We start from the raw sequence: 26,338 nt of genomic DNA on the forward strand, positions 1-26,338 counted from the left end.
TAAATCTTTTTCTTTGGACATCAAATTCTTGTATATACGATGGTGAGTAGTATGGGATTGACAGTTGATCTGCCTTGGTCCTAGAAGCTTTAGGCAAATGATTGTTTTTGCTATCCGTGACAGAGTTGTTGATAACTTTTGGCTTGACATGACTAACAGTGTTTACTGATAGTGACTCAACCTTGTTGTTAAACTTAAGTATAAGTTAATTTGATTTTCGTAGAGTTGAAACAAACTTTTCTTTCAACGACATATTTGTTTGATTGACACTTGCTATGAATGTCTTTCTGTCCTGGCATGTCAGGGACACTTGTCTTTGGCTGTTAGTGCCTTCATGTTTGAGTGGCACTTTGCAGTGAACTCTGTGATGAGCTCATGCAGACTATCAAAGATGTGATCGACAGGAAACAGGAAAGTGTGAGGAGACGAAAAAAGAAAGACTCTCTTAGACTTTATGTGGCAAAACTATTTCACTTGCTGGCCAGCAACAAGATTTTTGCACACAGGTGATATTCCTCCTATTGCTCTTCTATTCACAGCCTTCTTTTAGCTCATCTCTTGTGTATGCGGTGAGATTAGTTATCAAATAGTTGGAGTTAAGTAGTTTGTAGTATATTCAATATTATATATATTTTTAAACACAGTAACCAACTGGTTTACGAAATATTATTTAGACTTGGTATTTGTGAAAGCTAGAATTATGTGTTATGAGTTTGGGCTGCCATAAGGAAAGCGAAAGGAAGGGAGAAGGGAGGATTTTATAGCAAGATATGGTGAAGACTGATGTCTGGACTAACCCTGCACTGATGGTCACGTGGTTAAATCAGCCAGGCAGTAATTTTATGAAACGGGTCTTTCAAATATGTTCTTTAAACAACGAACTCTATTAGAAATGTTGGGTGGTCGCTTGATGTCCCACACCTTTCCACAAACTTGGACTATCTGTTAGTCCGTACTCCGTATGCATTGTTTCTTACAGATGTGCAAATGTGATAGACTTGAAGAGAGGCTGTCTCATGCCCGCTTATACCGAGTACATAGATGGTATGCGGCTGTTGTTGGAAGGTGAAGGAGAACGTGACATACAAGTTCTGCAGGATATCAGGCTGCACTATAGTAGCTTCATAACTCTTCTCATTAAACATTTTCCAGGTATGTACGGGCCCTGTAATACAATAATACTTCAACTTACGAGTGCCCCAATGTACGAGAAACTGGAGATACGAGCCAGCTTTTAAGCAAGTTTTAGCACTAACATACGAGCCATGTTTGGGATACGAGCACGTGAGTCAGTTGCCAAGTATGCCGGAGGTGTTTTATGACAACAGCATCAATCTGTATTTTTTAACTGCTCATGTCATACTTTTGTACCGTGTTTTTGTGCGCGCTTTTAAGCGCAGAATTATGTGAATTAAAAGTATTGTGTGTAGACCGAAAGTTTGCCAGTAAAATGAAAAATAATGCAAAGAAAAAGCAAATGATAACAATTGATATTAAACGGAAAATTATTGAAAAATATGCAAAAATGTGTATGCGTGATTGAGCTAGCTCAGCAATATGACAGAAATACATCCACAATTATCAAACAGAATGAATATAGTGAGGGCATTTAGTTCGCAAAAAGACTAACCATAGTTTCTAAACGGCGCAGCGATCTTCACGACCGCTGATGGAGAGATCGCTCAGCCATTGGATAAAAGATAAACAATTGGCCGGTGACAGCGTAACTGAAACGACGCTATTTGAAAAGGCCGGTGCTATCTATCAAAACTATAAAAATAGACATTTGGACAAGTTGGCTAGTGGTCGTGCATTAAACCTTTGTGACGACACCTGTGTTCGTCCTAATCGCAACGTGTTGAAAGGGCGACAAAGGCAAACGTCCTTAGATAGGTTCATCTTAAAACGGCCGGCTGGTCGTGAAAGCGAAACAAAGGAAAAATTAGCTAACCAGCGAGAAACTTCAAACGATGAACGCCGAAGAAATTTTAATCACGTTAAGTTAAAAATGAAAGTTTGCTTTTAGATTTGCTTCTAAGTTTGTCTTTTAAGACTTTGACAAAATTCAAATTTATCAAAGTCAACTGTTGTAATGAAGGATAACTTATATCTCCCTCTCTGGCAAATGCTAGCGTTAGCTGCTATTGTATGTATTTAATTTTACATTTTAGTTTATCACATTTCCTTGCATTACTTTTTATTTGTTGCTTTTTGAAAGTATGTGGTAAGTTAGGACAATAACCAACATTTTCTTTCTGTTGCATTATCTTGTTTTGAGTGTTTTATTTGCATTTTTTAGAATATGGAAACCAATCAATATATATTTAATTGTTCTATATATAAATAAATTGCACCAACATGCGAGTAAATTGACATACGAGCTCAGTCTCGGAACGCATTAAGCTCGTAAGTCGAAGTATGACTGTACCTTTGTAGTCAGTGTAACTTTCCAAGGAGATAGTGTAACAGGAAATATTTATCAATGATGCTGTTGATGGTTTTTGTACTTCAACTTGAAGTGTGATGTGAATAATGCTTGGCTTGTTTATTTTGCTGCTCAGTATCAGGTATTTTATAATAAAGTTGAATTCATTATTTTTTGTGACACAGTAACAGCATGCGATGAGTCACTGTCTTTTTATAGTCTGTTTTAAAGGTTAACTTTCATAGCTTCTCCTTCTTTTGTTAGTAAGCAGTTGTTATCGGAGTTATGGTATTTAAGGGGAGACAATCCCTCACTTATGAACTTTATTTTATTTTTTACTTCATTTATTTTTTATAAACATTTTTGGAGTTATATATTATTACTAATATAATAAAGGGAACTAGTGGAGTCTCTATAAGTGTAATAATGAAACATTTGTATTTATTTCTATTATTTACTGACTTTTGTTGATAAAGAGATAATACCTAATTATTTCATGATTTTATCAGACGTTAAAAGAATAAGCCAAAGTTTGTGACTAGCCATGATTCATTTCGTTTACTGTTTTTCTTGTTTCATCTCTTTTCATGTTTCCCATAATGCATCTAATTTTGCTTTCACAGCTGAACACAAGGATAAATTGTTCAACACGGAACTGAAATACACGTTGTTTAACCTGTTGTCATCATGGAGTCGATCTCTTGGACATATGAATCCTGCAACTATGTCTGTCAATTGGTATGCCTATGTGTGTTACAGTTCTAGCAGGTTTTAACTCTATGAATGTTATATAGCTATTAAGTGATCTCTCTATGAGTATCATCTAACTATCAAGTGATCTTTCTATGAATATTATACAGCTATTGAGTGATCTCTCTATGAATGTTATATAGCTATTAAGTGATCTCTCTATGAGTATCATATAACTATTAAGTGATCTCTCTATGATAAGTATATTACCTATTATTGTACAACTATTGTTTAACTATGAAGTTTGCAAGTCTATGTCTATGCAAGTCTAAGTCTCAGTGTACTTGTAACTGTTACACGTATACCAATCTGATCAATCTGTGATGTCATAAATATGTTGAAGGTATAGAGCCTCTCAACCTTGTGGTATTTAAATTTGTTCTTTGAGAAGCTCTATCTAAATATTTGTTCTTAGGCTTTGGGATGTAGGAAGAGTCATGTATTGGTTGAGTGAACTATTCCATTGGCATTTTATGACACCTTTTGGTGATCGATTGAGCTTGCTAGATTGCTAAAATGTAAACCACGTAAAATGAACTTCGTAGGACATACCGAACGGAATCGTTCACAGATCTGGAGCTGGTTGCTGTGGAGGCCATGTGTGCCATCCTCGGCTGTGGCAAGATCTTTGATCCGACAGGTAATAGTCATTACTTCAAGCTTCCTGCGTCATTAAGTTTTATATGTGTGCAAGGGCAGACAATTACGACAGTGCTCTAAAGTCACTGTGGTGATAATTGGCAGGCATTTCTCAGGCAGACGGCTATATTTATCCCTGGCTTGACAGGCTTCTCTCATGTTGTGACGCTCAAGTTAACACCATAGGCCAGGAGACATGTCAGAGTCTTCTTAGGTGAGTTGTCCTCTCTTTGACTTGGGAATAATTACTAGTACTAAATTAAATTACGAGCTTTAGTCGGTAGATAAGTTGGAGTTTCCTCCTCCTTCTTTCAATAGTCAAATGAATCATTTTATGTCTTTATGAAAACAAACAAAGAAAATTTTAATCCTATGATGTTATCTTTTGATCACTTGTTTTTGTTTGAGCAAAAGAGTGGAGTTGTCTGTTCAATGTGTTGGCTTGTAAGTGATGAGTTAGTCATGCCTTGCACCATTTTTTCGTTAACTTTTAAGGGTAATGTAAAATGTGAGATCTTTTTCAATTACTCCTTAGCCTATAAGGTTTGATTTTGCTATGATATGTGTTTGCACGCGTCTTTTATTTTACTTTCCTAGGATCTATTAAGGCATTTCTTGTTTGAGCAGGGTGTGTGTTTGTATCATCAGTATGACCAGTAAGCTAACATTCTACATAGTCATTTCATATTTAAATCTGATGATCAGCGAACATTCGTTTTATAACCTCATGATACAAGTATAGTCGTTAGTTGTCTATAATATTTTCTAAGCATCCTTGCATCTACCTGCAGGTACAATGCTGACACGCAGTATCTACTAGACTGGACTATAGACAGATGCTATAAAGGTACTGTACAGGTGGCTGATAGCTGCTTTACAACCCTTGTAAAAGTATTCACCAGCAGGTAAGCTATTTCCAGTTTGCGTTATGATAAGAAAGTTAAAATATTTTCTGTATATGGAATTGGTTGTATTTTTGTTGTATTGATTTATAGAGAATATCCATGCGACTCGGTGGCTATGTTGAATCTTGCACTGCTTCATTGTGGCTGCCCTCGGGTGTACATCCGTGAGATGGCGACACAACTCCTCTTAACTCTATGCAACAGATTTCTTATGATTGATGATCTTCTGTTGTCGCACACTCCTCAGGTTCGCCTCATTTATTCCAGAGATACCGCACACATGTTAGGTTTATTCCCCTTGGCTCTATTTCTGTGGTTTTCAAATAGCAGTCCATGAGGACATTTTGGGTGGTCCACAAAGAAGTATATCTCAGTGTTAATTAATTGTCATCTGGGAATTGACAATGATTTTTTAAAGTTCCATTTTAAAATATGGATTTAGATTTCACACCAAAATGCATGTGGAGCATGTTTGTTATTTTTTCCCACATATGATTTAGCCTTTTTTGTTTGTGGCTACCTTTACCATAATTTTTCCAAGGCTAAAGTGCAATACTACTGCTTTAAAATTTCAGTTACAAAAAATGAGTCTGAAATTCGTAAATATTTTTAATAGGAATAGAAATCTGCAAAGTATAATGCTTTTGTGATACGAATTGAAGTTTACAGAGAAATCAACAGTTTTTTTACTACGATAGCTTCAAAGTAGAGATGTTACATGTATACCAATTTGGTCAACCGGATGTGTCTGTGAGTTTTGTGTCTGTGATGTCTATGAGTATATGAATGCATTATCATAAATAAAAACTGTCATCCGTTAGAATTGATTAATCAAAATTAATATCAGGCAAGTGATCCAGCTTGCTTAACGTTAAGAAGTTATACAAATTCTATATTGCTATTTAATATTTATCTTATTACATTATACTTCAGTTTATTTCTTTAATGTATAAAAGCAGCTTATAAACAGTGGCAGGTAATGTAGTTGCAATTAGCTAAGCTTCTTTACCCAAAGAATTTGAGTAACTCAAGCTAGTAACTCGATCGAGATAGTCTAAATCTTTCCTATAATAAAAGCCGAAAAGCCAGCTTGTAATCGTTCCATTCCACTCCATGATCTCTCACGCATCATGATCTTCAAGCGTGCTAGCAGTAACCAATAGTATTTTTGTGAGCACTTTGAACGTGCATATTTTAACTTTTGTAATAAGTATGTTCACAATTATTCCATAATATGGCAAGAACAGCGTAGCAGAACTGTAGATTGTGAGTTCAATTCCTAAGCGAAGTAGATTTTTGTTCCTATAACTTTATCGCTATGACTGGACATACGAATGTCAGACAGACGACAGACAGACGACAGATAGACAAACAAACATTGAGATTTATATATAGACTAGAAGTTTGGTAGTGTCGTGTGCTGTGAGATATCATCATGTGCAATAGATATATGAACAATTATTTTACTGTGCAGCAAGGTGGTCAAATGGCCCAGATGTTAGCGTGGTTGGCTTGGAACCCAAATGGCTAGGTTCAATTTCTGTATAGTGAGATCTTTTTCCTAATGCTCTTACCATGGCTTTGGACAAACAGACATACTCAGCTCTTATTATAGTAGAGACTTGAAAAAAAGATTTTTGTCGCATGCTTGTGACATGGCAAAATCTAAACCAGAAAGATGGTTTGATTAAATGCTTTGATTTTCATTCATAACTGTAGGAGTCAACTCGATCTTTAGAGGATGTGCTCATCACGGCCCACTGCAAGACCCAGCTTTATCTCTCTGAGGAGTTGTCTCGCCTCAATCCTGAGCTTACCATACAGATATTCTCTGGTAAGCAGCCATACAGCAATAAATTAGCTAGAAGCCAGTTTAACCTTATCACCTTGACAAGTACTACTTAGAACCCTTCAATCAAATAAGAGAAGTGAACACCCTCTGAACTTTGGTGTTCTAGATTCTTGCATATAAGCCGAGTTTAGAATGTTTAAAGTTTGGAAAAAGTTACTAATCTCAGGGGTCAATTAATGCGCGCATAACTCTAGTCACACTCAAGTGAAATGACAATATTCTAACTTAATTCCAACAACTGCGACTTGAACCATGCTAAGCATGCGGCTGGTAGTCTGCTATTTACTTATTTCGCTACTAACGTAAACAGCTGACCATCAGACCTGTTATCACTATTACTATAGCTTACTTCATTATTATTACTGTTAAAAATAAATAATCACCATCACTAGTATTATTTCTCAATCGTTACAAGTTCATTGATCTCTAGTTGGTGAAACCTCTCTAGCTGTAATGCGTCCGCCACGGCTGGTCATCACGAAGAATTCACGATAACAAAATTAAGTTTTTGCAAAGCTGAACTAAGCTCAGCGTGGGCTGTAAACATATTTTTTATTGGCTCAACGCCTGCAGATGATTGGTTCCTTTTCTTTAAGTACAGATATGATAGGTTAGTTAATCAACTACTCAATATTCAGAAACGTTTTATAAAAAACCTACTAAAGCCTCACCAAGAGGCTCTTGGCCATAAGTACACACTGTGCTGCGCCACATTTCGCTGGCCGTGGTATGCAATTATTTGTAATTTTTTTCTGCAACCTTTTGCAATGATAAGGGAGTGTGGCCTATAGGGTTGGCTTTTATAGGGTTGGCTTATATGCAAGTTTTTATAAAATTCGCCATTTTGGGCTGTTCTCTTGGGGTTAACTTATATGCCAGAATCTATGATCTATATTTTATAGAGTAGCTAATAGTGATCCTATCAGCTTTGAAGAGTCAGTTGTGTTTTTTGTGCGGTAAACTTTAATCATATCTGTTCCGGATTATAAAAATAGGAGCGAGCAACTTCAATGTTGTTTTTACATAGAACTGATGTAAAGGTATTTGCACAACTGAAGTTTGTAGCACCAGTTGTTGAGTATTTGAATGATAAATGGAAAGTTCAACAGTTTTTGATTTTTATTACCAATCTTAGGAAAATGGTTTTCAACGGCTTCAGTTACGCCAAAAAGAATTTATATAAAGTTGTGTTAAATAGTTTTTAGTTAGTAGCGGTCTTTGCACATTACTAACAACATCTCAGATATTACTGTAAGTGTTCATACTATATATTATACTATAGACTCCAAATACTCCATATACTTCATACTCCATACTACCGTACTTTTCGGACTATAAACCGCACCCCTATATAAACCACATCTGCTTTATTTTCCAAAAAATAATAATAAAGCAATGCATGAGCCGCACCTTTGTTTAGGCCGCAGAACTCAGGACGGTGCTTTTTAACGCGGCAGCAACTCTGCTGTTTAAACGACGTTTCGTATTAGCCGACACTTTTTAACCTAGTGTTTAACGGAACAGTACCGTTAGGCATAGTTTCGTTTAGTGTTCACCGCGAGAGGCGCACTAACCGGAGATTCTAGTTAATGCGCCCTAGCGGTGAAAAAAAAAGCCACAGAATAGCCGCACCCTTATATAAGCCACATGGCTCAAATCATCAGAAAAAAGTAGCGGCTAATATTCCGAAAAGTACGGTATACACTCCATACTATGTACTGTTATATGCGGGAGTGCAGAAATCAATCATGAAGACAAAGAAAGTGTATTTGTTGTTGCAAATAATCTGACATTTGATTTTTTATATAACTAGTCACACCCTATCATGAAGCATTCTGCAGTACCAACAATTGCTGCTGCTGTGTGAAGCGTAACTGTTCTTAGAATGACCTTCCAATGACATATTTTTTTCATATACAGTCAAACATGGATAACTCGAACTTCAAGGGACCGAGCAAAAGTGTTCGAATTATCAGAGCATTCAAGTTATCAGAGCACTGTCACAAGTCCATGTATTTACTTATTTATTAGTAGATACATGTACATATGCAAACTATAATATAAATCAAAAGCACAAATGGCTTGTTTCGAATTAAATGCTTCTAATGTAAAGTTTAAAACGTTTTTATCAAAAAGTATAGAGATTTTTCTATCACTTGAGATTGGTTTGTTGTTTGAGGTGATGTTATTGCCAGGACGTTTTTTTAGATTGACATTGGCAAAACTTGATCGTTGTTGAAATGCTCAAAAGAAAAAACATCTTTTTCTTTTGAGCGTTTTACCCACGATCAATTTTGCCGAGTTTTCTTGAAGTTTATGCAACTTCAAGAAAAAGTTACCAAAGAAAAATCCCTTACTTTACCTGGGATTCGTTAAGAGCAACACTCCGAGGCAGTTCAATTAAAAGTTTTACGAGGTTTAACGGTACATTGTATATCACTCACGCTTTTTGAATGGATAGTTATTGAATGTACACACGTATTCTGTGTTTAGGTCAAACGATGAATAGTTTTTTAGCTATGACAACGTATACGTTTAATAAAAACAATTTTAAGACGTTTTAAACATTCAACACTCCGACGTTGATTCAACACGGAATCAACGTCGGAAAACTATTCGTCACGGGCTAGCCGGGTCACGCACTCAAGGATTTTCGCCACGCACATACAAAACAACATGCTGTTTTTGTTTTGTATGTGCGTGGCGAAAATCCTTGCGCACGTGACCCGGCAAGCCCATGCTATTAATCGTATAGCAGTATAAATCAAATTTGACCAAACCTTTAGAAAAGTCGTTGACAAAATTATTTTGCCGATGGTGGTAATAACAACGCTTATGAATTACGAAAAGATGAGGTTTACCTCTATGGCTTTGAATAAAGTGATTTTCTAAAGCGATAACAACCGTTTCGGTAGCCGTTGGGCAAAAAACAGTTCGAATTAACAGTGTTGAGTTCGAGTTATCTAAAGCAATTTATCATTACGTGGGAACGGACCAAAGAAACCGTTCGAATTAACCATGTTTTCGAGCTATCCGTGGCCGAGTTATCCATGTTTGACTGTATTTCAAATATGTCTGTTTTTCATTATGTTTCGAGCAATTTCTATTTAATTTAAAACAAGGGGTGGGAGATTGCCCTCGTCAGTCGTAGAGGGCTCGGGGATGAAAATGAATAAAAAGCTTGCTGTAGATATACTTACCGTTGATGATTTTTGTTATCTACGCCTAATCTCTGCAGCTTTGCGAGAAAGTTATAGATGCAGTTTATTATGTTGTGGATGCATTTAAGCCTGGTACCCATATCGAATGCAAGACCTCGGCGGTAATCTCGCGCAAAAAAAACTTGCAGCGCTAGTCTCGGCGGCTAATGGTCACATAAAGCTGTAACGCTGGTGATCGCATAAAATGGCCGCTAGCCATGCCGTCTCGAAAGTGCTGACCTTCACGTGTACATTTCATTTTGGGGAGGTTTTGTCCGCGACTCTTCACAAAAGTTGAACAGCGTCAAACTCTTGCGTTGACTGCCGGCAACTACCGACACATTTCACCGCTGATAGCCTGCGGTGCTGTCGCCAGTGCTTGTCGCGTATATGGGAACCAGGCTTTAGTTAAGGTTTGCTTCATTAGTATGGATGATATATGGCAAGATCATCTGCAGACGTATCCTTACGATGAAAAATTTAAATTGCCATATCAAATTTGACTCAAAATGATCCTGGCTGCAATCATACGATTTCAAATACACGCGTGCCTACACAATACTAGCAATATTCTTTACTGTAATAAGAGCCGTGTTCGTCTTTCTGTCGGAAACCACGCTAAAACTGTTAGGAAAAAGATTGCCTCGCTCAGTTATTGAACTCGGATTTTCCATTATGCAGGCAGGCCAACTATCAACTGCACCTCTCAGCCACCTTGATAATTTAAAGAGTAATTGTACATATAGTTATTACACCTGAAAATTTCTCGCTGCGCGCGGGTCTGCCAGGTACTAGCAACAATAGTGATAATAATATTGTAGAGGTCTGTCAACGTATAGATACAGCCGTACCTTCAGTGAGGCACAACATGTTCTCTTACCTCTCTCCATGGCTCCTCAATGTGCAACTAGTCAACCCTCAGATTCCCGACTGCGCCTTCCTACCTCAGCCATCAAAGGATAATGACATGCTGCCGTTCACAGACAAGGGTGCTGCTGATACTGAAGCAAGGTCTCTGCTGCAGGGAGAAGGCTGGGGCTCCACCGCTGCTACTGAGATGGTGCTCAACAACCTGATGTACCTCACTGTCAAGGTCAATCTCATGTAACGCCAAATGCAGTTGAATCGCTCTTAATTGAGATAAGTCTTGTTTCAATGTTGTTGAGAGTTGTAATCTCTTGTCTTATAATGAACAGTGAGTCCTTTTGGCGACATTTTACTCATGTGCAATTAATAATCTATACTCTCAGGCTAAAATCCTACACTGATGAGATCACATATATGTGTATTAGCTGAAAGCATGATAAAGTCTGAAATTATATTTAAGGCTAAACCTTGCACTTTCACTGTGTTTTCATGCTTTGAATGGGTTAGGAGTTGCACGCTGCCGATGAATTTGCACCCTACTGTTTCAACGATTCAAAGTTGCACTCTATAGATGTATCAAAACTCCCGATGTATCCCTTAAAACAAAACTTGTTAAAGTATACTCGCTTTCAGGTCATGATCACTTTTCAATTCAGTTGTAGTCAATTACCAGATCTAAAAAATCAATCCTTTTGTCATCCTCTTACGAGCCACCCATCTTTGGCATGTGAATGCTAATTTAAAGGAAAAAAGTCAAGCAGAGACAGTAAGTAGTGAGTATTAGTAAAATGTTTTCGTAGCGGTGACTCGCGTGGTTGTGGGCTGAGGTATACTGAAATGTTTTACCTTCACTATGGAGAGCTTAGCTGAAAATTATCGATTCAGATCCATCAGCAGTGAGTGTTTTTAGGATGTCGAAGTACTCCCACATTCGCACAAAGTTAGTGAAGCAAAATGGCGTCGAATGTGCTTGGAATTTATCGTTTCTATGATTTGGAGTGGAAGCAACTCTGAACCCATTTGAAACATGGAAACGTAGCGATTATGTTTGCATATCGGTCTAAATTTATACATTCATGCATGAATAATCTGTTTTACCAAACATACTGAGCTAACCAAATCTAGTAGTTGGCTATCTTATATTGAAATAGCTAACAATCATATTTAGCCCTAAATTCTATGTTTTAGTATGGGGATGAACACGTGGAAGCATTAGAGTTCCTGTGGCAGGAATTAGGAACTGCTTTTCCTTGTAATCTAGCATATTGTCTCAAGTACCTACTCATACTCAGTGCAATCTCTCCTAACAGACTCCTCCCATACGTAAGTAACGCCTTCTGTTCTCTGGAGGAAGTAACATGTGTGGGTGTGGCTAATGCAAGCGTAAGCTTACCTCCTATACTGTGTATTTTGAAGATACACTTTCACCCTTGGGATTTTCACTTTAGTTAATCGAATATGACACTTTGTTACCAGTGGCATCAAAGTGTCATTGGTAATAGTGACACTTTGATACCTCTGGTGTATTGTTGATACACCAGTGATCTAACGATCACCTAGTGGTCGTTAGATCACTATTCAGGTTGGTATATTCACATTTAATGATTGCACTTATCGACCTCTCATTGACTTACAGAATAGTTGTACGTATAGTTAGTACACTAGTTTATTTAATTTGTTGATTGCTCACTAACCTACAATAACCTCTACAGTAACTAGTAGCATTACAATAAATCCATTTATAAAACTGTTGTACGTTAAGAGCTAAATGTAAACAAAACTAAATTATTTCTGTGGAAAACTAAATAAATAAAATAATTAGCTATAAAATTCTTCTTCTTTTTCACCTTGTCTTAGAAACATGTGATTTGAAGTGTGGATTTGGTGATAATTAGATTCAAATAGAAAGGCAGGGATAAAAATATAAGACAGAATGTATTCTAAGTTAGATTAGGTACAATTTAAACTAAGCATATACATGTATATGTATTTATTAGAATTATATTCTTTTTTCATTTGCTTTTAAATTTTGGCAATCTCTCCACTTTGACTCGAAAAGTTTGTTTGTTTGAGTGGTGTCAAAATTTGTTTAAATGAAGTTAGTTTGGTTCTGGAGCCAAATTAATTTGTATCAATGTGCAACATGTGTGAACTTGTTTGAAGGGGAAGAACTCTATATTTGCTTTATGCTAGACAAGTATTTGGTCAGCTTATTACAAATACAGTCAACCCTTTACTTACAAATACAGTCAACCTTCTACTTACAAATACAGTCAAACTCTACTTACAAATACAGTCAAACCTCTATTTACAAATACAGTCAAACCTCTACTTACAAATACAGTCAAACCTTTACTTACAAATACAGTCAAACCTCTACTTACAAATACAGTCAAACCTCCACTTACAAATACAGTCAAACCTCCACTTACAAGTACAGTCTTACCTCAACTTGAAGTATAGTGAAACCTCTACTTTCAAGTACAGTAAAACCTCTATTTATCAGTACAGTAAAATCTATACTTACAAATACAGTCAAAACTCTATTTGTGAGTACAGTAAAAACTTTACTTACAAGTACAGTCAAGCCTATACTTACAAGTACAGTAAAACCTATACTTACAAGTACAGTCAAGCCTCTATTTATCAGTACAGTAAAATCTTTACTTATAAGTACAGTCAAACCTATACTTACAAGTACAGTCAAACCTATACTTACAAGTACAGTAAAACCTATACTTACAAGTACAGTCAAACCTCTATTTATCAGTACAGTAAAATCTTTACTTACAAGTACAGTCAAACCTATACTTACAAGTACAGTCAAACCTCTGCCAGGTACTGTCAAACTTCTTCTTTTCTAATATAAGATATAAAATTCGATCAATTATCACGCTCAGAAGTTTTACCAACATACGGTTTTCAGAATTTCTTGAAAAATTGCAGTGTTATTAGAGAAACTGTTGAGCGTGACAATTGATTATAGGAAAATTTTTAAAATTAAAAATGTAAAACTAAAATTAGTTATGTCAATTTTGATTTCACTCAGTTTTATGTTAGAATCTGTTAGTCTAGACATCTCAATCAACTCCATACCTATGCTTTTTCAAGATTGTTTCTCTGTTTATTTGCTTGGGACGTAAGAACCCCTTTTTATTGGTTAGTTTGTCTGACGTTTTATTATTTATGTCTCTTGTTAGATCTCCCAATGATGTACCGCTGTATGTAATTATCTGTAGTATTTATTAATGAGTTATGTTAAGTTTTTTGAACTGTGGAACAATTTAAACAGATTTCAGTATGTTGTGGGAATATCTGATTCAACATATGATGGTTTCAATATGCAAAGCAGATCTTAGAAAGTAAAGATTTACCTATTTTCAACTCATTTCAACTTAAGTGATGTGAACAAATTGCATACAACTAATAATCATTTTTACAGTATCATTGCTAGCTGCTTTAACAATCTTCCACCTAATATTTGTTCTCTTAACAGAGAAAGGCATTTTAAACACTATTTCAAACCTTTTATGGTATTTGATTTTATTGGCTAACTGTTGCCCTTTTTTTTGTTTTATTATTGTTTTATGGCATAATTTGAAAAAAACTTTATTTAACATGAAATTATTACCAATAAAATTATAATATATTTATATTATATTTTATTATATTATATTATTATTTATATATATAATATATTTATAACAATGTTATGCTAACCATTAAATCAGTTTTACTGTAATAAAGACATGTGACAGCAGATTACTCAAATTCGCTTCTTTTCACAAAGTCTGTAATTTGTTGTCAATCTACGAGTCAGCAATAACTATATTGAGGTCCCATTGTGGAAGTTCTAATAAAGAGAAGATAATTCCAAAACTTTTTTAGTGTTTTGTGTCTAGTAAAACTTGACTCCATGGTTACTTTTCAGACAAAACGAGTTATTGTCTACCTCGCTAGGAAGCAATCGCGTCAGGTGGTCTATGAGCTGATGGTCGAACTGCAGAGTGTGGAGACTTTACCGTTCACTGTCGAGTCGTGCCCCAATGCCCCCTACTTTAAGTAAGGTCACGTAGCCTGTAAGGTTATAGGGAGTGAACATACATATAGTAAATGGTTCATAAGCCTGTGCTGTAGATGCTCTTCATACCAGACTTATGATTTACAAGTACTGAGTGTCCATAGAGTGAGTCTATAGAGTGTTCATAGAGTGATAATGTAGTGTAGATACACGATTGTTTGATATTCTCATATATTGTCAATGAGAAAGGTGAAGGCAGTTATTGACGTAATGCCAACTCTCAAAATGCTACCTAAGATAAAAAGTTTATTAACTTGATTATGGACTCTGCACATTTCTTGATATTTTTGGTGTAGATAACAAACCAAATCTAAAAGTGTATCGACGAAAGAAGTGATGAGGTTGGGTTATTATTCTTAAATAAAGCTACAAATGTATATTTACTATAAGTTTCCTAGAGTTTGTTACTTTGAAAGCTTATTTTGTGTGATTTTATCTGTAGAGCAGGCGTGTCTCTCCGAGAGTGTCTATAACTTGAAATACGCATGCAGAACTATCCTTGACATTTATCTTATTCATTTTTATCAAATGTGTTTTGAGCATGAATATACTGAGTTGGTGTGCTATGTTATTTTTTTTATTTCCCTTGTACTTTTAAAAGTACTCTTAATTTAGTAATTTGAGAAATACATTAAAAAACCTTCAATTAGATGTAGCCATCTCGCTTGCTCACCTTATTCGACTGGCATCTCACATGCTCACCTTATTTGACTGGCATCTCACATGCTCACCTTATTCAACTGGCATCTCACATGCTCACCTTATTCGACTGGCATGTGCAACTCTATTTATTGTACCATTTTTAGCCAAGTATCTCACTCAATACTAATATCCGTTGAACTTTACAGAATGATTCCCCAGGTAAAAAGTGCACGCTCTGTTCAGACAGCAAATACGCAGTCAGATGAAACCGAGGCATCCGCTGCTACATCTCTTGAACAGGAGCTGACGCTGACAGCTGAGGAAGGAGTTGTTTTCGCTAAGAAACTCTCAGAAATCAATCCCAAGCAAAGTGCTAACAGGTCTTTGATATTTGATGGAGTTGTCTCCTCCTGGTTCTATATCATTACGATGTCAACAGTAAACAAATGTTTATTACTTTTATTGCTATTCTTGTTATTATCAGCATATTTTTCAGACTTTTTTCTGTTTTCATTTGTACTTGCAATTATCTAATTAAAATTTTGCTGTTTTGGTGTAAAACTGTAAAAACCTTTAGAGCTTTTGGTTAGCATGGTGCTAAAATGAGTTTGTTAGAATTAAAGAGGCATAATAATGTACTTTTCCGATGTTGGGCATAGTCCACTATTCCACTAGTCAACTCCACAATAGTCCAAAAGACAGGAACTTTTTCTACAAGTATAATCTGCCTCCTTGTTTTGTTCTGAGTACTTTTTAATGAAAAAATTCATGTTTATATGGATTTAAATAAACAGCTTCCAGGTTTTTTCAAGCCTATCAAATAAAACAGGCAGATACTACTTTATGGGTGCTGAGTAATGTGTAAACCCGTTTAAGTTTTTCCATTTCGTTTCCTTGCGTTGTCGAGTGATCTAGAAAAGTTAGAATTCCTTACGATGCAGTCTTTTTGCCCAACCTCCTGACTGACAGACAGACGGGCTCAGCTTTTAATCTAGTCAAAGTTGGCATCACCGCTGATGGACTTAATTTGTCAGATTTCTAAACCATTTTTTTAGAGTATTACGACTTGTTGTTACGGTGCACTGGCTCAGATTTCTTAACAAATCTCTATATTCTATGATTTTTTCAACTTTGTGTTCAATGTTGCAGTAGTGCTACGGGCTCTTCCGCTTCCCACCTTACCCAACCTAATGATAAATCTCCAACTAAGGAGAGGGCGGAGCCATATCCTCTACCACTTCCTGCGTTTGGGGGCTACTACGCGCCTCTTAATATCTTTATGCCATCTGATGGACCTTTGCTAATAAACAGTGTTCAGAGGTGTGTTCCTATCATGGCTTGCCATATCTATGATCCGTATAGCTGAATTAGCCTGTTAGCTCATTGCCTACCACAAGATGCCATAGTGTGGCTTAACACAGCATTTGTAACTTGCAAAAGTACAATTTGCATTATGGCATTTTCATTTCGAGCAAAACGTTATTGGTGTGTGAGCAATTAATTAATTAATTCAGCATTCATACAGTATGTTTCCATTACGTGCATGATGTGCATTTGGAGTTGTGTGCATGTTGAATTATTGCGCAATCCATCGTTTCTTTTGACGTCATCAAGTCGTTTGCACATGTGCTCGTTCACGAAAAGCCGCCGTATTTGTAGAAAATGATCGTTTTTCTTTTATTTACTAGTACTGTTTTGGTGTTGTTTTGATACTATAATAAAAAAATTGCAAACAAAAGCATCGTTTTCAAAAATTCATTGCAAAAGCTTCGTGTTTTTAACGATAAAATTGTCTATAAAGATGGCCGACAATGATAAAATTATGTCACAAAAAACAAAGGATAAAGTGTTTCTATGAACATTTGTTACCGACTGTTCATTCGTTTCTATGGGCAGTCTCGTTACCAAAGCACTGGCACTTTGGTGATTAGACTGCATCGCTAGTTATTGACCACCATTTGTTAGTAAATAGCGATGCAGTCTTGTCACTGTTTAGCAGCATTTGGAACTGCTTAAAACGAAATAAAAGCTACTTAACCGCGGAAATGTTTAGAACGGAATAGCCTGCACCATATTGCAATGCGCATCATTCACAAGCATGAAACATTCGATAAAGATTGGCAAATAGCAAAACTCGCTTAACTCGCTCATTTTTGCCATTTCTATGATGAGGATCTTTTGCCGATAGACTCAAACTTACGCATCATAGAAACAGTAATAAAAATATTGAACTAATGAGAATACTCTATTTTCAGGTGTTTCCTGTCGCTTTGCATTATGTCAGACTTGTTTGTCGACAATCACACTATTGATTGGACAATACACATGCCCACACTTCTTCAGGTCACTTTGTTGGGTAAGTCTTTGAGAGTGGTTGTTAGCTTGGAGTTATTTTTACCACAGTCGATCTGATCCTTGGCTTCAAGCAGTCGTTTCGGGAGATGCATTGTCTCGATATCTTCACATTTTGGTGGCCTTATATGGAATCATTACCGCTTTAAATTTTGGATACTATAATATACTGTAAATCCTCGTGTATAAGCTGCACCTGTAAACCTAAGCATTTTTTTAAGAGTTAGGGGAGTGACTTATCCACACAGTCTAAAAATTGTATCTGTAGGCATCTCACTACATTTGGGGTTAAGGTACGCTTGAGAACATGCAAATGCTCAAATTATTTATTCAAGAATAAAATGCTAAAATATTCAATAGTTGCACCCAGATAAAGAGGTCATTAGTCGGGGTCACTGTCATGCAACATCTCCAGCATGCATGTTATTTAGTCTTTTGGATTACTTTCCGTTGATGGCAAAATACTGCGCTAGTGTTTCAGTTGGTAGTTTCCAAAGCTGCATTCACAACTTTTAATTTAAACGTGATGTCATATTTTGCCCTTTATATATGACATGCGTTACACAATGCGCTCCATGATTTGGTACGTGTTCACTGTGGTTTGCTGAAATTGTAACACTTTCAACTGGCGCATGTGCGACACTTTCTTCACAAAGGTGAGAACACTCATTGGTTAATTGCCACCTCATCAGCTAACAAATGACAGACAGAGACAGAAGACTTGGCGAATGGTTCACGTGACTAAGTCAAATTAAGTTTGTTCAATCAATGGAAAAATGGCAGATGTAGCTTATACATGCTTTATATCTGTAACTCAAAAACAACCTTCAAAGTTTGGGGCGGGGCCTATACATGGTGGTGGCTTATTCGCGAAGTTTTACGATAGTTCTATGAAGGCAATGATCTGCATGATGATAAAATTCTAAGTTTTATGGAATCAGTAAATCTTTGGATATAATAAACAAGTCTGGTTTTTTACAGGATGCGACCACAGCAAATCTCTTGTTTATGAGCACTGCAAGAAGACCCTGCTCTCGCTAATCCTTTGCGTGCTCGACAGAAATGACAGGGTTCTGTCAAACATCTTAGAAGCCATGACAGAACTCCATTCTTCCATCTATTGCTCGGTTTCCAAGTCTGCAACTTTGAGCTCCAATGCTTCTTCACACGGTAAATTAGTAGTTTACTCATTTACCAACCTTCTACTCTCTATTCATTGCAAACTTGCATTTTGATTGTATAGTAAGATCATAGTTTGAATGTATAGTAAGGTCATATTCTAAATGTATAGTAAGGTCATACTCTGAATGTATAGTAAGGTCATACTCTGAATGTATAGTAAGGTTATACTCTGAATGTATAGTAAGACCATACTCTGAATGTATAGTAAGGTCATACTCTGAATATATTGTAAGGTCATACTCTGAATATATAGTAAGGTCATACTCTGAATGTATAGTAAGGTTATACTCTGAATGTGTAGTAAGGTCATACTCTGAATGTATAGTAAGGTCATACCCTGAAGGTATAGTAAGGTCATACTCTGAATGTATAGTGAGGTCATACTCTGAAGGTATAGTAAGGTCATACTCTGAATGTATAGTGAGGTCATACTCTGAAGGTATAGTAAGGTCATACTATGAATGTATAGTAAGGTCATGCTCTGAATGTATAGTAAGGTCATACTCTGAATGTATAGTAAGGTCATACTCTGAATGTATAGTAAGGTCATACTCTGAATGTATAGTAAGGTCATACTCTGAATGTATAGTAAGGTTATACTCTGAATGTGTAGTAAGGTCATACTCTGAATGTATAGTAAGGTCATACCCTGAAGGTATAGTAAGGTCATACTCTGAATGTATAGTGAGGTCATACTCTGAAGGTATAGTAAGGTCATACTATGAATGTATAGTAAGGTCATGCTCTGAATGTATAGTAAGGTCATACTCTGAATGTATAGTAAGGTCATACTCTGAATGTATAGTAAGGTCATACTCTGAATGTATAGTAAGTTATACTCTGAATGTATAGTAAGGTCATACCTTGAAGGTATAGTAAGGTCATACTCTGAATGTATAGTAAGGTCATACTCTGAATGTATAGTAAGATCATACTCTGAATGTATAGTAAGGTCATACTCTGAATGTATTGTAAGGTCATTTTCTGAATGTATAGTGAGGTCATACTTTGAATGTATAGTAAGGTCATACATTGAATGTTTCTAAATTTCATACTTGCAGCTCGTGCCGATACAAACTCATCTTTAAAAATCACACATTCTACCCTCAGTTTGACTAGTATATGTACTCTCACACCAGAGAGCACAGAGTTACCACCATTTCCTGCGAAAGCGACTAAAAGCAGTATGGTAAAGACTGCAGTGGAGTATGTTATAGAGCTTCTCAAGAGCAGGTGAGTGCAGGGGCTTTCTGGTGTAGGTGCTTGCATTCGATGGTTAACTGGTTTGTAATAGTGCAATATTACACTCCTTGAGAGCAATGACTACGCGGCTCATATTAGTAAGTTAATGAAATATATGAGTACATTAATATTTTGCTGTCATACTGGAATTTTATTAAAGAAATATTTAGTGCTGGTTGAGGAGTAGCAACCAGAGTACATGATTAGGAATTTTCAGTGTCATTTGAAAATTGAAAGATTTGTGTGTCAAGTTCTTTTCGTAATCGTCAAAATTCAAAATCTTTGCATTACTCGCTGGTTTATCACACTGATTGATTCTGGCATATTCTTTCTTTAATGCTATTTATATAGTTAGAATTTTCTTTGTACGCAGTAGAACTAGGAAGTTACTAATTTAATGTTATTTGTTTTTCATAAAAGTTGCTATTTAATGATCAAATTGAAAACAATTAGCAAGTATGTATATCGTTCATTATTTTAGTTGTTTTGTATTTTTCTACAATTTTTTTTTAGTGTTGATATGTATTTGGAATAAAATGCTTTCCGCTAAATTTTGATTTAAATTGAACTTAAAAAAAACAAAAAGTCTTCTTTTTGTAGTTGCTTAAATCTGTCAGGTGAAATTACCATCAAGCCAGTTCTGTCGATTTTGCATCCATCAGGCAAACACAAACAGTTTTGAGATTATGTTAGGATAACTAGCAGTATAAATATAGCTTTATTTGTAAACGACCACATCTATATGCTAGCCTGCTTTTCTTTCAGAAAGTAATAGCGTTATTTTCAACAATAAACTTGAAACAGTGTTGATCATCCCTACTTGATCATCCACTATTCACATTATCTTTTTTAGAGAGAGTCGTCCTCTCTGGAGTTATGAGACGGTGACACCGAGACAGAAAGGTTTGAAATCACTCACAGTCATGTCAAGTCTGCTTTCACACCTGCTTGTCATCTTCAAGCAGTGCTTGCCAAAAAGCCTCATTGATCTCAGATGGTGTCAGACCAGTCTCCAGTTTGTCATGAGGTGCCCATCTAGACACTATGCCGGCAGGTCACTGCAGGTGAGTTGTCTAGCACTAGCTTTTCAAAAGCCATCTTAGGCATTACTTGGATAAATTCTTGGAGAAGAAATGTCATTACTTGCAAATTAATACACTGCTCAGGCAAGTGTTAGCAGGTTAGCGCTCAGGCAAGTGTTGGCAGGTTAGTGCTCAGAAGCTGATAGCTATTACATAAAACATGAACTAAACAAAAATATCCTGGCTCCAATTTCGAAAGTTTTTTGTTCGGTAAAAATGAGCAAACGATTCATTTTTTTAATTTTCCTTCAACTTGCTATTTTTATCTGTCAATTGACTGACATGAGAGTCTAGTGTGTATCTCTGGTGAGTGTTGTATATATTAACAAATCAATATATCAATTTCGACATTGTTTGTTAGACTTAAATATAACTGTACATCAATGAGCGGGATATTGTATGTTATCATATTAATATTTAACACAAATTTTTTTTCTCAAAGTTCTTAAAAATGCATTTGCATCGTTTTACACACTGTAGTTAGTGGTAAGTTTGCAATAGCTGCGGTACCAAAGGCTACAAAGTCTTTGCCTCAATCACTAATATATGCAACAATATATGCTGAATGTGGTTTTTGCTAGTAATTCTAGGAGAGTTTCTGATTTCAATAGTTTGATATAGTTTGCATATCGTCAGTTGAACTTTCACAGCAGGTCATCCATTTTGCTTTAACAAAAGTTCCTGAAGTGTTATTGATGCCTTGGCATTACATCTATTCATCTGTATTAACATACTAACCGAATGCTTTGTGTTGCACTAGTAATAGAATAATTACACAATGAATTTGAGTAACTTACCTCATAAGCTAGTAGTCTAAGCCTTCATTAAAACAATGGTGGTGTTTCAAGTCAGCTTAATGATTGTTACATTATGTGTAACGATCAACTCTGTTATTTAATAATCTCAGTCGCTTTAACTCATTCACACCTGGCTAATTTCCAGACGATTAGCCCCAAATACCGCTCATTTCTCAGAAGTTGCCATAATTCAAATTACTACTACAAGAAGCAGACTTGAGATAATTTACTCATTCAAGTTGCACAAGAACCGGTCAAGTCTCCTCTTTCAAAAGATATTACATTCATATAGACTACCCATATCACTTTCATGTAGATCTGTGTCTCAAAGAAGGTAGTTTCAGAAAATTTCAGATTTTGCAAAAATTGTTATTTGCTGTAACAAAGTTGGACATGCAACATAAAAATTGCAAAATGTACAAAGTTTGGCTAAAATTAGTTATTTATTACATACAATACATAATTATGAATATCATTTATACATATACAGTTAGTCAGGAGCATGAAAATTATGAAACTTTAATTTCAAACGTTTCTTCGCGAGTTTCATCCTTCAAACCAAAACATAGCTAATCCAAATGCCAGTATAACTCAAATAAACTGCCATAAACATGTTTCCAATAATCAAAATATGTTCAATAACTCTGATCTTGACTTTTCAGACTTCATATACAGCTCTAAGAATCAATATGATCTTATCGAAAGTGAATAATAACTTTAGGCTGACTACGGCTGACAGCCTAAAAAGTGTATTTTTATTGGAGCATAACAATTCAATTTGACAAAATTAAAAGTTAATAAAAACTTTGAAACATTAAAAATAAGATTTTGATTTGATTTATGCAGTTTTTCACTGTCTTACCACTTCTGAATCTGCATATTTACTTCTGAAGTTGAAAAAGATTTATCGCGAACGATAAAATTTTAAGTCGCCATGATGGTTTCCGGTTTAGGTAGATGTCGATACGGGTGTAATATTTTGGTCATAACTTTTGCCAAAGACATCATTGAGGCATATTTCTACATTTGTCTGATTGGCCAGAAACTTTTCTTTCTAACTAATCAAAAGTTTTCTTCTATAATTTAAAAGTAGCGATACAATGAGTAGGTAAATTTCAGAGGCGAGATAACTCACGCCGAGTGCGAAGGAGTTAAGTGTGACTATTTTAACCAATGCAATTAATGTAATGACGACCATTCATCGATCAGTTGATCGATCATAGTGTAGTGGCTTATATCGATAGTCTTCAGACCTGAGGGTATCGAAATCAAATCCTCGGCGAAGGGGATTTTTCATAGCCAGACTTTAATCGCTATAACTGTACACAGCAATTATCAACAAAATGATTAATAAAAAGACCAACAAAATAGGCACAATGAGATTTACCACTCGCCGCACCGCTGCACACACTGAGATTTTAGATAAACCACCTGCTCTGAATTGTCATAATTAAGGAGGTCCAGCTCCAGCAATGTGTGAGTCATACAGTAGCTAATTTGAACACTCTAGTAGGAAGCAATGTGAGGAAGATGTTAGTATAACTATTTACTCATTCATTGTGGTCGACATTCTGGCTATAGATGATGCCGATGCATCATTGCAAAAGTAACAATATCTTACTATACTTCTTATTGTTAATATTATTATACTAACTATAACATAACGATCATAATAATTGTAACGAAAATTAATCAGAACACCATGTTTTGATTAACAAACAGTTAATCAAGTACGGGCATGTTTTTAGCCCCTGTCAATTAGCCTGCAGAAATCAACTCTATGTTTTTACGCCTATGTTTTTTGTCCTATTGTGGAGTTTGAATACCTCTGCCTCCTTACCCAGATATTTCGACTGCTGGGTGTCCCCATGACCACTCAAATGCTGTCAGATATTATGTCGAGACTCGTTGAGGTCGTCTGCGAGAACGGAGAAGAGATGCAGGGATTTGTGACTGAGATACTTCAAACCATAGAAAAATCTGTCACAACTCTCGATGTTGGAGTTATCGGTGCGTGGCACATTTGCTATTTCTGTGTAATACTGTAATTATGCATAGATTTACATTCATTGATTCAGACTGATTGTGATTAGCATAACAATTTGGAAGACATATTGCTATGTCTTTGGTGGTTGGATGTCCAAGACTGTAACAGTATAATACTGTAATGCTATGAGCTTAACTAGCATTACAATTACATGTAGACCGCACATAAGATTATAACGTCAAACATATAGATTTAACATTGCATCAATTTACCATTATAAATATAAGACATTGTAACTGTATAAACATATTACATCTTAGAACTTATATAACAGTTTAACTTTTTTGAAAGTAAAACTGGCACATTCTTGCTGGTCAACTGTATATCATAGTGATCTCAGCAATCATGGTTGAAATGCTATTATTCCATAACTGCAGAATAGCTTTCTTGACGCTGCCTACATTTAATTCATAACAGATACTATGATATACTATTACATAATGTACTGTACTGTGTGGTGTAGGGATGTAACGTGATGTGACATGACGCAGTAATGTACTGTACTGTGTGGTGTAGGGATGTAACGTGATGTGACATGACGCAGTAATGTACTGTGCTGTGTGGTGTAGGGATGTAACGTGATGTGACATGACACAGTAATGTACTGTACTATGTTGTGTAGTGATGTGATACGATATGACATGATGCAGTTATGTAGTTTAGCTCATCACTATATGATATAACATTATGTTTTATCACATAATATTATGTAAAACCATTTAATATTACTTTATGCAATATGTAATGTTATGGTCCTATGTGCTAGACTCTGTTATACAGTTATACCTCGACATCCGAGTGCCCCAACATACGAAAAAATTGAGATACCAGCTGCATTTCGAGCAAGTTTTTTCCGTGAGATACATTCTAGATATTTGAGATACGAGCATAAAAGCTGGTTTTCAATGGCAGTTACGGCCAAGTATGCGAAGGGCCACTTTTGAGAACAGCATCGCTTGGTCTTTCTCCTCAAATCAGCTGGAAAAAAGTTTTTAAAAGGTTGGCTAAAAGTTATAGTGAATGCAAGGTGAAAAGCGTCAAACTGGAAACAAATAATAAAAACTAATATGATAAAGTTAAAATGAGTTCAGCAAAAGATTAAAACTTAACTTTGGGTGCGTTTAGTAAGCTATATTCATTTGAATCAAATTCAAAGTTTTTGTTACGTAAGGTCACAAAGTTTTTGTGTACTGAACCCGTTGCTGTCAAGTACTTCTCAAACTGCTGTTAGCAACTACATTCCTCTGAAATTAAAATTGAACATTAAAACTGAAAATTCCTCTGAAATTAAAAACTAACAGTATTGTAATAATAATGCTATATCTTATTGTAAATTTTTACAATTAAGTAGGTATATGTAACTTTGTTAGCATAGGCACTGAATTAAACTGGTTAATACCTGTTTTTCCACAGTAATGTCCTGTTTTATTTGATTTTTTAGAGTATGTTAACAGATTAATTTGTATTTAGTTAGTTTATATAGGAAAAAGTGCCTTGAGACACGAGTAAATTTACCTACAAGCTCAGTCCTAGAATGCATTGAGCTCGTATGTCGAGGTATGACTGTATTACAGAACATTACATTATTATATAATACTATGTTATGTCATGTTAATTTGCATTAAATTATATTGTGTTATGTTATATCATAATAATGCAGGTGTGATTGTCATTGTTTCCGTCTGGTCAGAATAACTGAAAAGTCATCATCCTAAATACTTCTCTATTTTATCCTATTTATGATAATAATACATCTCATAGTATAGTCTTTCCCTACATTCATAGCCTGTGATACTGAAATACCATCAAATAAAGGCTGTTCTTACTTGTAGCCCTAATAAATAAACAATAATCTTGTGAGAAACTGAAATATGTTCTGCTCTGTAGCTATGATATCATGTTCTCTAGTTTCAAACATGATAAATCTGGTGGAGCATCAAATTCAGTAACTGCCTATGTGTAGACATCTATATAAACATGACAATATATATAGACATGATGTATAAGTAATTGTATTTTAACAATTTTAAATTAAAGTGAAGTTTGATAATTTAAATTATATTCATTATATTTTAGCCGATTAAAAAAGCCAATTTTGGGACTGTCTCCTTGCTGAATAGTACTAGTTCATGTTCTTATTAATGGCACAAACATAAAGATACAAAGCTATTTTCTTTGCATTTAAAAATAATTCTATTTCACTGTCTTTTACTACATTCAGTAATTATTTTTATTATGTAAATAGTTTTGTTATTTATAATGTATTTTAAATAAG

At 35.5% G+C, this 26,338-nt stretch overlaps 1 protein-coding gene across 1 annotated transcript in view; it reads left to right on the top strand.

Annotated features, from left to right (window-relative positions):
* LOC137402641 (protein furry homolog-like) overlaps nucleotides 1-26,338 on the top strand; it is a 120,120-nt gene that overhangs the window by 50,983 nt on the left and 42,799 nt on the right. Inside the window, exons 24-41 of the mRNA XM_068089146.1 lie at nucleotides 357-506; nucleotides 980-1,152; nucleotides 3,049-3,163; nucleotides 3,721-3,815; nucleotides 3,920-4,028; nucleotides 4,606-4,719; nucleotides 4,810-4,966; nucleotides 6,439-6,553; nucleotides 10,593-10,864; nucleotides 11,827-11,961; nucleotides 14,570-14,700; nucleotides 15,568-15,741; nucleotides 16,511-16,681; nucleotides 17,617-17,717; nucleotides 18,695-18,883; nucleotides 19,957-20,128; nucleotides 20,991-21,201; nucleotides 23,861-24,026. Of these exons, the coding sequence (XP_067945247.1) occupies nucleotides 357-506; nucleotides 980-1,152; nucleotides 3,049-3,163; nucleotides 3,721-3,815; nucleotides 3,920-4,028; nucleotides 4,606-4,719; nucleotides 4,810-4,966; nucleotides 6,439-6,553; nucleotides 10,593-10,864; nucleotides 11,827-11,961; nucleotides 14,570-14,700; nucleotides 15,568-15,741; nucleotides 16,511-16,681; nucleotides 17,617-17,717; nucleotides 18,695-18,883; nucleotides 19,957-20,128; nucleotides 20,991-21,201; nucleotides 23,861-24,026 (2,750 nt within the window). The remainder of the gene's footprint in view (nucleotides 1-356; nucleotides 507-979; nucleotides 1,153-3,048; nucleotides 3,164-3,720; nucleotides 3,816-3,919; nucleotides 4,029-4,605; nucleotides 4,720-4,809; nucleotides 4,967-6,438; nucleotides 6,554-10,592; nucleotides 10,865-11,826; nucleotides 11,962-14,569; nucleotides 14,701-15,567; nucleotides 15,742-16,510; nucleotides 16,682-17,616; nucleotides 17,718-18,694; nucleotides 18,884-19,956; nucleotides 20,129-20,990; nucleotides 21,202-23,860; nucleotides 24,027-26,338) is intronic.

The sequence above is a fragment of the Watersipora subatra genome, chromosome 8 (genome assembly GCF_963576615.1).
Source record: "Watersipora subatra chromosome 8, tzWatSuba1.1, whole genome shotgun sequence".
Taxonomy (NCBI): domain Eukaryota; kingdom Metazoa; phylum Bryozoa; class Gymnolaemata; order Cheilostomatida; family Watersiporidae; genus Watersipora; species Watersipora subatra.